Below are 14470 nucleotides of genomic sequence, written 5' to 3' on the forward strand. Positions count from 1 at the left end.
GAAAGGCTTTGGGGAGCCAAGAAGTCACTTATCTCAGAGTACCCAACCTCAAACCTATTCTGTAGCCTCAGTGGGGCTGGTTATTGTTAATAAAGAACAAATAACAATACAGCACAGGAACAGGCCCTTCAGCCCTCCAAGCCTGTACCGGTCATGATACAAACCTTTTGGGTTAGCCCTGCTGCATTATGGCGTCGAGGTCCCAGGTTCGATCCCGGCTCTGGGTCACTGTCTGTGTGGAACATAAGAACATAAGAACTAGGAGCAGGAGTAGGCCATCTGGCCCCCCGAGCCTGCTCCGCCATTCAATGAGATCATGGCTGATCGTTTGTGGACTCAGCTCCACTTTCCGGCCCGAACACCATAACCCTTAATCCCTTTATTCTTCAAAAAACTATCTATCTTTACCTTAAAAACATGTAATGAAGGAGCCTCAACTGCTTCACTGGGCAAGGAATTCCATAGATTCACAACCCTTTGGGTGAAGAAGTTCCTCCTAAACTCAGACCTAAATCTACTTCCCCTTATTTTGAGGCTATGCCCCCTAGTTCTGCTGTCACCCGCCAGTGGAAACAACCTGCCCGCATCTATCCTATCTATTCCCTTCATAATTTTAAATGTTTCTATAAGATCCCCCCTCATCCTTCTAAATTCCAACGAGTACAGTCCCAGTCTACTCAACCTCGCCTCATAATCCAACCCCTTCAGCTCTGGGATTAACCTAGTGAATCTCCTCTGCACATCCTCCAGTGCCAGTACGTCCTTTCTCAAGTAAGGAGACCAAAACTGAACACAATACTCCAGGTGTGGCCGCACTAACACCTTATACAATTGCAACATAACCTCCCTAGTCTTAAACTCCATCCCTCTAGCAATGAAGGACAAAATTCCATTTGCCTTCTTAATCACCTGTTGCACTTGTAAACCAACCTTCTGTGACTCATGCACTAGCACACCCAAGTCTCTCTGAACAGCGGCATGCTTTAATATTTTATCGTTTAAATAATAATCCCGTTTGCTGTTATTCCTACCAAAATGGATAACCTCACATTTGTCAACATTGTATTCCATCTGCCAGACCCGAGCCCATTCACTTAACCTATCCAAATCCCTCTGCAGACTTCCAGTATCCTCTGCACTTTTCGCTTTACCACTCATCTTAGTGTCATCTGCAAACTTGGACACATTGCCCTTGGTCCCCAACTCCAAATCATCAATGTAAATTGTGAACAATTGTGGGCCCAACACGGATCCCTGAGGGACACCACTAGCTACTGATTGCCAACCAGAGAAACACCCATTTATCCCAACTCTTTGCTTTCTATTAATTAACCAATCCTCTATCCATGCTACTACTTTACCCTTAATGCCATGCATCTTTATTTTTTTTTTTTGGATCTTAAAAGAGCCGTTGTGTTTGGGGTGGTTTTCAGTGCATTGTGGAGTTTTACTTGGAGCTGGTGTACTTGGTGACCGCCTTTGTCCCTTCCGACACGGCGTGCTTGGCCAGTTCCCCGGGCAGCAGCAGGCGCACGGCGGTCTGGATCTCCCGGGAGCTGATGGTGCTGCGCTTGTTGTAATGGGCCAGGCGGGAAGCCTCACCCGCGATACGCTCGAAAATATCGTTGACGAACGAGTTCATGATGCTCATGGCCTTGGAGGAGATGCCGGTGTCGGGGTGAACCTGCTTCATCACTTTGTAGATGTAGATGGAGTAACTCTCCTTCCTCGACTTTCGCCGCTTTTTTCCGCCCTTTACTGCTGGTTTCTTAATGAATTTCTTGGCTCCCTTCTTGGAATCTGGTTTCGATGTTGATTTCTTCTCGTCAGCCATCTTCAGTTTCACCCAGAAAAAAATGGAGTTTGCACATTCTCCCCATGTTTGCGTGGGTTTCGCCCCCACAACCCAAAAATGTGCAGAGTAGGTGGATTGGCCACGCTAAATTGCCCCTTAATTGGAAAAAATGAATTGGATACTCTAAAAAAAAATTTTAATGACACCAACCTTTGCCAAAAACCCTCAGCCCTTCCTTGTGTATCCATCCTATCCATGTGTTTGTCAAGATGTCTTTTGAACACTGTTAATGTATCTGCTTCCACAACCTCCCCTGGCAACATGTTCCAGGCACTCACCACCCTCTGCTTAAAAAAACCTTCCTCCCACATCTCCTCTAAACTTTGCCCCACGGACCTTAAACCTATGTCCCATTGAGGCACCCTCAATTACGACGCGAGAGCGAGGTCGGTAATCAAAAGGCTTTAATCTACAGAGAACTGAACAGCATCCGAGAGAAGTGTGCTCACCACATGGAGCCTTATCCTATATACCGTTTCCTGGGGGCGTAGCCAGAGGCGGAGTCCCCCAGGGTTTCAAGCCTCTTAAAGGGGCAAGGCATTAAAGGTCAGGTACCGTTTACGGCAGTTATTAATACCATTCATCACACCCATGTTGACTAATAGTTGGGGATTAAATGATAAGAATGACATTGAATGTGAAGGGAACATGGCTGGTCTCTCTCTCTCTCTCTTGTTGGCAATGGTAAACTGATTGGTAATTTGCCAGATTCGATTTATTCATCTTTTTGTGGACAGTGCCTACCTGGGCAATTTTATATTATTTTATTCATTCAAGGGATGTAGGCTTCATTGGCCATTCCAAATTGCTCTTGAGAAGCTGGTGGTGAGATGCCTTCTTAATCCACCGTGGTTAATTTTGTTAGGCAGATGCCTGTGTTGTAGCTGTACTGGAACAGCTTGGCTAAGGGAACAGCTAGTTCTGGAGCACGTCTTTAACATTACAGCCAGGATGTTGCAGGGGCCCATAAGATTTGCTGTGTGTGTGCTCAGCTGTTTCTTGATGTTATATGGAGTGAATTAAATTGATTGAAGATCGTTGCACATGCCTCAGCCTTGGGCTCCACCAAGTTTGAGGATATTAATGCTCGTGGCGCCTCCTCCTGTCAGTTGTTTTAATTATCCATCACTATTCACAACTGGATGTGGCAGGACTACAGAGCTTTGATCTGATCTGTTGGTTATAGGATATCTTAAGTTCTCTTTTTGGCAAGCTTCTTCCGCTGTTAAACATGGACGTATTCCTGTGTTGTCATTTCACCAAGTGACACCTGGTATACCTGGTCCTGTTCTGCGATAGCGTGGCCCCTTCCAGGGACCATGTGACCGACTCTAGGCCAATTGCGTCAGAGTGCACAAACTCTGGCTAACGGGCAGTTTGCGGGTATCCCTGGGAGCAGGATCCCTGGCATGTGACGGGGGTGCTGAAGCGTAAAGACCTTTGGCTGGGATTCTCCGAAACCCCGGCCACGTGTTGACGCCGGCGTAAGAACCAGAGTGGTGTACGCCGACGGCAACGGGCCTCCTGGCCCAGTAATTCAGCAGTCTTCAGGGGGCCAGCAGAGCGGCGGAGTGCTGCGCACATGCACACGACAGCTGTCACCGGGCCGGCACATGCACGTGGTTGCCGTCTCCGCTCCGGCGCCGAGCAACATGGCGGAGACCTACAGCGGGCCCACGCGAAAGGAGGTAGGTGATGCACCATCAATTATACGAAAGACTCAGATTGGTACAACTGTGGCTTTATTACAGTCAGATGCGTGGCCTCCTGCTGCAGCTGGCGAAATGGCTGATCAGGAGGAGGTCATGCATATTTATACGGCTCCTTGTGGGCGGAGCTAGCCGGCAGGGGCTACCGGCGAACCTGTAGCGCAGGTCCTACCTTACATCCCCTAATACAGATGCACACAGTGGATCACCACATTCACCCCCTGTTGAAAATGAGTCCGACGGGGGTGGTGTGGAACTATGTACAGATTTACAAATAATTTACAGAGGGGAGGGGGAAAACAATATGTCTATCTTGTAGTCTGGTGCCCGTCAGAGGTTAAGTCTGTCCGGTGGTCTGACGGTTCGCTGGGAGCAACGTAGCGGTGGTGGCGATGTCGGTGCTGGCAGTGCCGGCGTCGACGATGTCGGTGCTGGCGGTGTTGGTGCTGGCCAGTAGTTGGATGACTCCGGGAGCGTGCCGAAATCTTCCTCGTCCTCTAGCGTGGGCAGGGGAAGGAGGGATGGACCTGGTGGGGCTAATGCTGGGAGCGCCGGGGGAGGGGAGGGTGGTGCGTGGGTGGGGAAGTGTGTGGAAGTGGAACCTGATGGTGCCAGGTCCCTGAGTGAGACCGTATCCTGGCGGCCGTCGGGGAACTCCACATAGGCATACCGGGGGTTGGCGTGGAGCAGGTGTACCCTGTCCACCAAGGGGTCCGCCTTGTGGAGTCGGACATGCCTATGTAGAAGAACCGGTCCTGGAGCTGCGAGCCAAGTCAGGAGCGACACCCCGGATGTGCACTTCCTAGGGAAGGTAAAAACACGTTCATGGGGTGTGTTATTTGTGGCGGTGCACAGTAGAGACCGGATGAAGTGCAGTGCATCTGGGAGGACCTGCTGCCAGCGAGCGGCTGGGAGGTTTCTGGACCGTAGGGCCAGCTGGACGGCCCTCCAAACCGTCCCATTCTCCCTCTCTACCTGGCCGTTTCCCCGGGGATTATACTGCTGCTGATGACCCACAGTACCTCATGGATGTTCAGTTTTGAGATGCTGGATCTGTTTTGAATCTAATCCACTTAGCACAGTGGCAGCACCATATAACACAATGGAATGAGTGCACTGATGGAGCCTTGTTTCTGTCAGGGCTGTGCAGTTGTCACTTCTACTTAAACTCATGGACAGATGCATCTGCTACAGGTAAATAAATGCAGACAACATCAAGTAGGTTTTTAACCAAACCTCATGTTAGGTGATCTTACCTCAACTTAATGTGACAGCTTTGTCCTGCAGGAGTCGGTCAGCTCGGTTAGAGTGGTACAACTGAGCCATTCTTGGTGATGAGTATTGAAGTGCCTCCCTTCATTCTCCAAGTGCACTCTGAGCCCTTGCTATCCTCAGTTCTTCTTCCAATTGATGTTTGACATGGAGGAGTAATGGTTTAATCAGCTGAGGTTGGGCATTAGATATTAATCAGCACAATATTTCTATGCCAATGTTTAACCTGATGCTATGAGACCTCATGGCGTCTTGAGTCAATGTTGAAGACTCCGAGGCCACTTCCTCCCATCCACCACTGTGCTGCCAGTGGGATAGTACATACCCAGGGGGTGATGGGGGAGTCTGGGGCATTGGCTGAAGGTACGATACTGTGCAAATGAATAAGCCAGGCTTTCATTTGACTTGTCTGTTGGACAACTTCCCCAGGTTTGGCATAGGTGAGGAGGCTGTTGTAGAGATGACTGGACTGAGTATACCATCGTCATGTCCAAATCCGGTGCCCAGGTCGATGTCAGCTTCTCTGCCCAGTTTTATCCTTATTGCAGTTTTTTGTAACGTCCAATAAAATAAATCACTACTGTATTGTAAACCTGAGGTTCAAAGAATATTCATAAATTATTCAAACTTCTAATGGCAATTCACAATGTCTTTCATTGATTTATAAATTGAGGGCCACAGGGCGGGATTCTCCGTTGGCTGACGCCAAAATCGGGAAATGTGATTAGGCTGCGAATTGGTTCTGATGCCGAAATTGTGGCGGGCACCGTTCTGACGCCAAATCGCAATTCTCCGACAGCGGCGTCAATGCGTTTCAGAACGCACGTACAGGAAACATTGTTTGCATTTCATTAGCAGGCCCGACCCAGTATATTCTGGGGTCTCCACGATTCTCCCTTTCCAATGTGCCAAGTCCGACGGCGCAGCTCACATGTGCTTTTAAAAATGGTAAATCCGGCTCTGTGGCTGATGAGGGGGAGAGAGGAGGTAGGACACAGAGAAGCGCTGATATGTGACCATCAGATGCGCATCATGCACATCTGCATTCAATACCTGGGCAGTGTGCATGACGCGTTCATCCTGGCACACTCGACGATTCCTGACATGTTCGAGACCCCCCCCCCCCCCCCCCCCCCACCCCACCAGCTGAGGGGTTGGCTCCTGGGCGGCAGGGGTTATCCACTGCAGTCGTGGCTGATGACCCCTATTCAAAGGCCACAGACCAATGGTAAGACCCGCTACAACAACGCCAGAACAGCAACCAGGAGCGTGATCGAGTGGTGCTTCGACTTCCTGAAGATGCGGCTCACGTGCCTGGACCACTCTGGAGGGACCTAGTATGATTCTGAGAGCGTGGCCCGCATCATGGTGGCCTGCTGTGTACTCCACAACATCACGCAGCAGAGGGGCAACGTGCTGGAGGAGGAGAATGAACACTGGGCCTCGTCGGACGAGGAGCATGCGGGGGAGTGGGAGGGTAGTGAGGACATGGAGCCCAGGCAGGCACGGGAAGCCACATGACGTGTGCGCCAGGGCCAACCCACACGGGATGCTCTGATTGCCCAAGCAACTCACAAAGTGGTGTGAGTTGGGAGTGAAGTATGTATATGCGGCTGCAGCTTGTCAGCCTCCTGAGTGTCAATCTCGGATCCGGTGAAGCCAGCACCATTTCTCATTGAAATCGATTCTGTTCCAGGTGCCACCAGTGCTGGTCCCTTAACAATAGCTGAATCGGTCTGGGTGCGGCGCCAGTTTCGTTGTTGTGGAACTCCAAAAATTCAGCGCCAGTGCCAACACTTAGGAATGGAGAATCCCGCCGCTGAATTTTAGGTCTGGCATGATCACACCAGACTGTATGAATGTCATTAGTTCTCAATCATTATCAGAACTATTTGATTTAACTATAGTCTTGCAGCTGACTGGAAAGAAAGTACAAAAATTAGGTTTGTGCAGTAGTTGGATATTTTGCAGGCGTGGGACCATAATTTTGTGCAGAAACAAGTGTGAAATTTTCCCCAAATGTATTTAACTTATAAAGCATTTTACAACTGATTGTGTGTCAACTTAGGATGGGTAATAAATGCTGACTCTGCCACCATTGCCCAAATCTTGTGAATAAAGATTTTGTAATTTGATATTTCAACTTCTGTTTCAGCATGTGGTGAATGTATTATGCCAATAATCCACCATTGTATTTGTATCTGTGCTGTTGCCCTTGTATTTGTACCTGGGCTATGCTGTTGCCCTTGTGGTCTTCTCCTATGGGCCATTGTATGGCATTATCCATAGGGGAACATGTTGGGGCATGTATGGGCTCCGCCCATGGCTCCTCCCCTTGAAGGGAGGTATAAAGAGCAGTCGACCTGTAGGCGGTTCTCAGTATTGGATCAGTCGCAGGCAGGCACTGTTCGAAGTTGATTAAAGCCACGGTTTACTTCTACTCTTGTCTCGAGTGAATTGATGGTCGCATCACAGCACTTGTGATTGCTGTTAACTTTTGTACAGCACTGCTTTTGTCTGAGACAACAACTTATGTGTATTTCTTCCAAGCTGAACACTTAAGCTGTCAAGCAGAGGTGTTGAGTTGGTGGCAATACTGGAGGCAACATACTATCTACCAACACTTCCAGTTTGAATGTGATGCTCCCACTTGTGTGCCCACACTTACGCCTCCTACACACTTGGAATTGTTCTCCCACTCTCCATGCACAAGCTGTATTTCCCAATATGATTCCCTTGGCAATATGATTTATTCAAGCAAAGCCTTGCACAAATCCCTGGTTACCATGGCAACGATAGTCTATAGAGCTTGCAACATCGAAAATAAAATAATAAAAGAAGTCTGTAGTAATTCTCCAATATATGTTACATGTGGTAACCTACAATCTGTTCAAAGGCAGCGACACATTGAGAAGTTGTTTTGTTTACATGCAGGATAACACACTGGCCCTGAAATTCCACGGGAGCTGCGCCAGTCCCAGTGATGGACTTCGGGCCAACCAAGCAGTTAAAAGCCTCAAAGATCTCCAATATTTTTGTTTTTTAAATATTTAGAACTTGGTCCCCTTGATTATGGATCCAAACAAGTAGCTTCAATTAAAGCGATATATCAGCAACTTCAACCCCTCAAACAGGCAGGCATTGGACCTCCTAGGAGGGGGCTTGAGCAGTCAGGTGCTGGAGATGTGTCCAAAGTGATGCTTGTAGATGCCTTGCCCGTGCAGATGAGGTGGCCTCCCACTGACACCGCAAAGCCCAGTCAGATCAGTGCTGGAGGGCAGCCTCAGGCGCAATTCCTACATAGCTATAAGAATTACAGTCCTGAAGAGCTTTAGGGTCAATATGTTATACGTGGTAACTTACTGTGTTTGAAGGTTGTTTTTTAACAAGGACTATGTTGGAAGAGGTGCTCAATGCAGGAGCTCAAACAAAAACAGAAGATACTGGACAATCTCAGAGGTGTGACAGCACTTGTGAAGCGAGAAGGGAGCTAACATTTCCAGCTGGATGACTCTTTGTCAAAGCTGGAGAGAACTAATAATAACCTTTATTGTCACAAGTAGGCTTACATTAACACTGCCAATAAGTTACTGTGAAAATCCCCTCGTCGCCACATTCCGGCGCCTGTTCGGGTACACAGAGGGAGAATTCAGAATGTTCAATTCAGCTAACAGCACGTCTTTTGGGACTTGTGGGAGGAAACCGGAGCACCCGGGGCAAACCCACGCAGACACGCGGAGAACGTGCAGACTCTGCACAGGCAGTGACCCAAGCCGGGAAGCGAACCTGGGACCCTGGCGCTGTGAAGCAACCGTGCTAGCCACTGTGCTACTGTGCCGCCCTGGAAACAGGAACTGGAAACAGGGGCAGATTTGTACTGTTGTTGGGGAGGCTGTCAGGGGGCGGTGGGGCCAGATAAGATGTCAGTGATAAGTGGAAGCTCGACAGGAAAGCGCGCGGGCTGCTGTGTTCACAATGCACTGAATTACCCACTGAAATTGAGACATTAAAAAAAAATTGCGATTATATTGCACAAGTGGCATGATAGCACATTGAAGTGCACTTTGTCATCATGTCACACATTTACAAACGAAAGATGAAATATTGCCATAAAATACCATCCATTTAAACCTATCTGTGAAATATTCCCTGGATGCGATTTTCAAACAGTTTTGAGGATAGGCTGGGCCATTTAAGATGTAAAATTAGGTCAGCTCCAACATGCTGTCTGTACTAATCATTGCACAGGACAAACAGGGAGGAACAAAACGAGTCCCTTACTTCACTGGGACAGCCTAAATATAATAGCAATGTAACACAGTCATGAATGCTGAACATTAAATAGTCCTTCACTATTAAAAATGATTGTTCTTTATAATTGTTGTTGGGGGATGGGATCCAGCAAGTGATAGCTGTTAGTTCCAAAGCAGAACACTTTGTGGTCATGCTGTAGGAGGAAGTAGCAGCATCTGTTCTCAGCGCTGGCTATGTAAAGCACTGAGTGCAGGGGCAGCCAGCTTCTAACCCAGAAAGCTGCAGGAAGCTTTAGAGACAAAGCCATGTTAATATTTTTACACTTGATATTCCTGGGGCTCAGCATTATCAGTCCCTCCCATAAGTGCACCCTGCCTCCTCAGGAAACTATGGAAATTCGGCATGTCCACATTAACCCATACCAACTTTTACAGATGCACTATAGAAAGCATCCTATCGGGCTGCATCACAGCCTGGTATGGCAACTGATCGGCCCAGGACCGCAAGGAACTTCAGAGAGTCGTGAATACCGCCCAGTCCATCACACAAACCTGCCTCCCATCCATGGACTCCATCTACACCTCCCGCTGCCGGGGGAACGCGGGCAGCATAATCAAGGATCCCTCCCACCCGGCTTACTCACTTTCCCAACTTCTTCCATCGGGCAGGAGATACAGAAGTCTGAGAGCACGCACGAACAGACTCAAAAACAGCTTCTTCCCCACTGTCACCAGACTCCTAAAGGACCCTCTTATTGACTGACCTCATTAGCACTACACCCTGTTTGCTTCAACCGATGCCAAATCTTATGTAGTTACATTGTATATCTTGTGTTGCCCTATTATGTATTCTCAAGTATTTTCTTGTATTTTCTTGAATTTTGTTTAATTCCCTTTCTTCCATGTACTGAATGATCTGTTGAGTTGCTTGCACAAAAATACTTTTCACTGTACCTCGGTACACGTGACAATAAACAAATCCAATCCAATCCTCTCTTACAATCCAAACTGAACTTTTTCTCTGCTCAATATCTGGGCAAATGAAAACATAGCACAGCAATAGTAAAAGACAACCCTATAGTTGCTGAATTATAGCAGGTGCCACTGCATGAATCTTCCTTCCAGGGAGACAGGGTGAAATTGTACTTTACTGTAATGAGATACACCCATCAAACGGTAGATTTTTCACAGTGCATGTGCAATCAATTTCTCAATGCCAATTGGTTACGGAAAACAATAAAGATGCAATTTACCAACTGAATAAACATGGGCTCACCTCCACTAGCTAAGCTTCTCAAAGCTAATCTGGTTCAGACTTTCAAAATGCAGGTAAGTTAATGTTGTTGCCAGCTAGAACACAGATTCTTCTACCCAGCTGAGAGAGAGAGAACAATACCCACCCTCACTACCCCCAATCTAGTTATGTGGGATCCTGGACTCAGCCCGTCAAAGCTGTTTTTCAAAGTTACTTCTCTGCATGATGTGGGGACATAAGGCTCCCACCCACCCACTTGTCTTGGCTAAACCTTGAACTGGGTAAATGGAATGGAATGATACCTGGTCCCTTAGGTGTCACAGTGAGTGATCGTCTCACAATGGCACGTGATGTTACATATTGCACAAAATGACCTCCCTGCTTTTCTCGGCTGCTAGCTTGTTGTAGGAAAGAAATACTCCATTTAACCTTGCGAGTTAATGCCTGATAAGCTGAATCTATCTCGCAAGACAGAAATCTTAAAAGTTAAAAAATTTAGCTCAGACAAATTACAAATTGTTTCTTGCAATTGTAAAATCAATATCACATACACAGATTTTGCATGCCAATAGGGGCTGTTTAGCTCACAGGGCTAAATCGCTGGCTTTGAAAGCAGACCAAGGTAAGCCAGCAGCACGGTTCGATTCCTGTAACAGCCTCCCTGAACAGGCGCCGGAATGTTGCGACTAGGGGCTTTTCACAGTAACTTAATTTGAAGCCTACTCGTGACAATAAGCGATTTTCATTTCATTTCAATATCAACATTATTAATGTACGCCAATAAGTCCTGTTTTTTTAATTAGAATTTGCTGCAGGGAACATAGGGGTAGATCATAACCTATAAAGCTAATATTTATTAACTGTCAGTACTTACCAGTTGAAAAATATAAAATGGTCAGAAATGTGTTCCCTGAATGAAAGAAAAATGAAATTTAGTGTTGAGTGTATATTCAGATACCTGATGTTCCTTTATGGTCAATGAATATCGCTACTCTGCCTGAAATGCTTGACTCCAAAGCCATTGACCAATGTAGAATAAAGGCAGAATAAAGAAATGGTTATAAATAGGAAATTCTGAGCCAGTACTGCCTTAAATATATGTCTACCTCTTTGTATCCTTATGGAATCCCCTGAATAATCTAAGTTTTCCATTCTTCCTGTTATCTGCCGACATTAAAAATCTAAACTTGATTAACCCAAATCACGCCGACTGGGTTTTACACTCCCCCATTGGGGGGCTTGAAGGCGGGTGGCTTTAATTCCCATAACCCACCACCTGTTCCCTATCTAGCTGACATTTTACATGGGGTGGAGGAGATTTGATGAGTAGAGCAGGAGTGCAAACACACCATGCGGATTGCCTGACAGCTGTAGTTGTGCATTCTGGTGTCAGGCAAGGGCAGGGAACTCCTGTGCCCCGAAGTCCATAAGAGGCCCCCACCCAAAGGTCAACAATTTAAGAAGGCAGCTTGCCACCACCTTCTCCAGGGCAATTAGAGATGGATAATAAATGCTGGCCTAGCCAGCCATACCCATATCCTGTGAAAGAATACATAAGGGCAGCACGGTAGCAAAGGGCAGCACAGTAGCACAGTTGTTAGCACAGTTGTTTCACAGCTCCAGGATCCCAGGTTCGATTCCCCGCTGGGTCACTGTCTGTGCGGAGTCTGCATATTCTCCCCCTGTCTGCGTGGGTTTCCTCCGGGTGCTCTGGTTTCCAAAGACGTGCAGGTTAGGTGGATTGGCCATGATAAATTGCCCTTAGTGTCCATAAAGGTTAGGTGGGGTTAGTGGGTAATGGGGATAGGGTGGAGACATGGGCTTAAGTGGGGTGCTCTTTCCAAGGGCTGGTGCAGACTCGATGGGCCGAATGGCCTCTTTCTGCACTGTACATTCTATGATTCTATGATCTTATGATTCAAATCTTGAACCCGGCTCCCTTCTGCTCCCACCCGGACGTACCGGTTCTCCTCAGTGTGGTGGGGCTGTCTGTACTTGCAGTTGTAGCCACCACACCCGGCTGTGCTGCTGGGGCTACTCTAAAGTAGGCCTCCCTCCCAAGAACAGAGTGGACGCCTCACCTGAAAACAATGAACATTGCTCCTTGCTTTAAATTGTTCTGGAGCCGCTGGTGTCAGGATAATGGGCGGGTTCTCCACCCTGACATTTTAGCTGGGGGTGCGGATGGGCGACGGCGTTTCCGACGGCGTGGGCACTTTGCCGCCGAATGGGAGGATCCCGCCCCCATCTGTACGGTGCAATAGTAATAATAATAATGGGTGGCATTGTACCACAGTGGTTAGCACGGTTGCTTCACAGCACCAGGGTCCCAGGTTTGATTCCCATACTATCTGTGTGGAGTCTGCATGTTCTCCCCGTGTCTGCGTGGGTTTCCTCCAGGTGCTCCGGTTTCCTCCCACAAGTCCCGAAAGACGTGCTTGTTAGGTGAATTGGACATTCTGAATTCTCCCTCCGTGTACCCGAACAGGCGCTGGAGTGTGGCGACTGGGGATTTTTACAGTAACTTCATTGCAGTGTTAATGTAAGCCTACTTGTGACAATAATAAAGATTATTATTATTATTTCCGTTTTGGGCACCGAACCTTGGGCATACTGTTCTCAGAGGGATGCAACACAGATTCACCAGCATGATTCCAGGTCTCAAAGAGTTATATTTTGAACAGATTGCATTAATTTGGTTTGTATCCCTGTGCGTTTAGAAAGTTCAGTGTTAATCTAAACAAGATCATTAAAAAGATAAAGGAAAGGGTAGGTACAGAGAAACTATTTTCTCCAGCAGATGGAATCCAGACTAGGACAAATCTTAACATTAGAGCCAGGCCCTATAAAAATGAAATCAGCAAGATGTCTTTGCATACAAGTGTCATGGAAATCTAGGACTCTCCCCAAAAGGCTATGGCTGCCGGGTCAATTGAAATTTTCAGACTAAGAGCGATAGTTTTTTTTATTAGGTAGGATACCAAGGGATACAGAGAAAGACAGATAAATGAAGTTGATACACAGATCAGCTGTGATCTAATTGAATGGTTGTGGTGATATGATCTGCATACCTGTCTGCCATTGGGCCAGAACGTCGGCTTACCATTGGCCCTGGTCGGTCATGTGCCTCTCGACCGATTGGCTGATTACCTCCATTAACGAGGTCAGACGCCTGACGATCGTCCTTTCCATTGTAGACGATCGCAGAGCTGCGTTCTAGTCTATTAAAGCCTGACTTTGGTAAAGCACTCGCCTCACGTACAATTGATGGCACATCAATGGTGGAACAGGCTTAAGAGCGTTGAATGGGCTAACCTTGTTATGTCCTTATGTTGTTGCAGGAATGGAGGTATCATTGTGATATCCAGTAGTTTCCTCACAAAACATTCCCAAATTCTCCAGCAGATTGTCTCTTCTGACAAGATCAGAATTATTAACAAATCTTTCTGAATTCTGGAACATGGATGTTGAGGTTAATTCAGAGAGTGAAACAACACAGGAAGAGGCCATTATTCATGTGTAGATTCTTTGAAAGAATTTAAATTTTTCCCACTCTTCCCCTCCTTCACCCATAACACTGCAACTTATACCCTTCAAGTATTTTTCCAATTTCCTTTTGTAAGGTGCTATTGAATTTGCTTCCACCACACTTTCAGACAATTCTTTCCAGCCACGTAAAAATATTCCTCCTAGTCTCCTTTCTAATTCTTTTATCAATTACCATAAACCTGTTTCCATGGGTTACCAATGGAACCAGTTGCCAGTGGAAACAGTTCCTTCCAATCTGCTCAGACAAAGCTACGTATTTTTGAGCACCTCGTAAGGAGAACAATCCCAGGTTCTTACATTTCCCAAGATTACTGAAGTCCCTCATTCCCGCACCATTCCAGTAAATTTCCTCCACCATATCCAAGGCCTTGACATAGTCCCGAAAGTGTGCACATAATGGTCTTGGGTTTCTCACAGGCTTGGGCACCAAATGGAAGTCCCAAACTGCCCAGTCCATCCCACAAACCTGCCTCCCATCCATGGACTCCATCTACACCTCCCGCTGCCGGGGGAAAGCGGGCAGCATAATCAAGGATCCCTCCCACCCGGCTTACTCACTTTTCCAACTTCTTCCATC

The 14470-nt window shown here is 47.2% G+C and overlaps 1 protein-coding gene and 1 long non-coding RNA gene across 2 annotated transcripts in view; both read right to left on the minus strand.

Moving 5' to 3' along the window:
* LOC119952422 overlaps positions 1-10600 on the minus strand; it is a 49443-nt gene extending 38843 nt beyond the window's left edge. Inside the window, exon 1 of the long non-coding RNA XR_005457851.1 lies at positions 10366-10600. This is a non-coding gene — a long non-coding RNA (uncharacterized LOC119952422). The remainder of the gene's footprint in view (positions 1-10365) is intronic.
* LOC119952421 (late histone H2B.L4-like) lies at positions 1414-1834 on the minus strand. The gene has a single exon (XM_038776162.1). It carries the CDS (start codon positions 1832-1834, stop codon positions 1448-1450), a length of 387 nt encoding a protein of 128 aa, XP_038632090.1. The 3' UTR covers positions 1414-1447.
* Positions 10601-14470: the final 3870 nt, after the last annotated feature.

The sequence above is a fragment of the Scyliorhinus canicula genome, chromosome 17 (assembly GCF_902713615.1).
Source record: "Scyliorhinus canicula chromosome 17, sScyCan1.1, whole genome shotgun sequence".
Taxonomy (NCBI): Eukaryota; Metazoa; Chordata; class Chondrichthyes; order Carcharhiniformes; family Scyliorhinidae; genus Scyliorhinus; species Scyliorhinus canicula.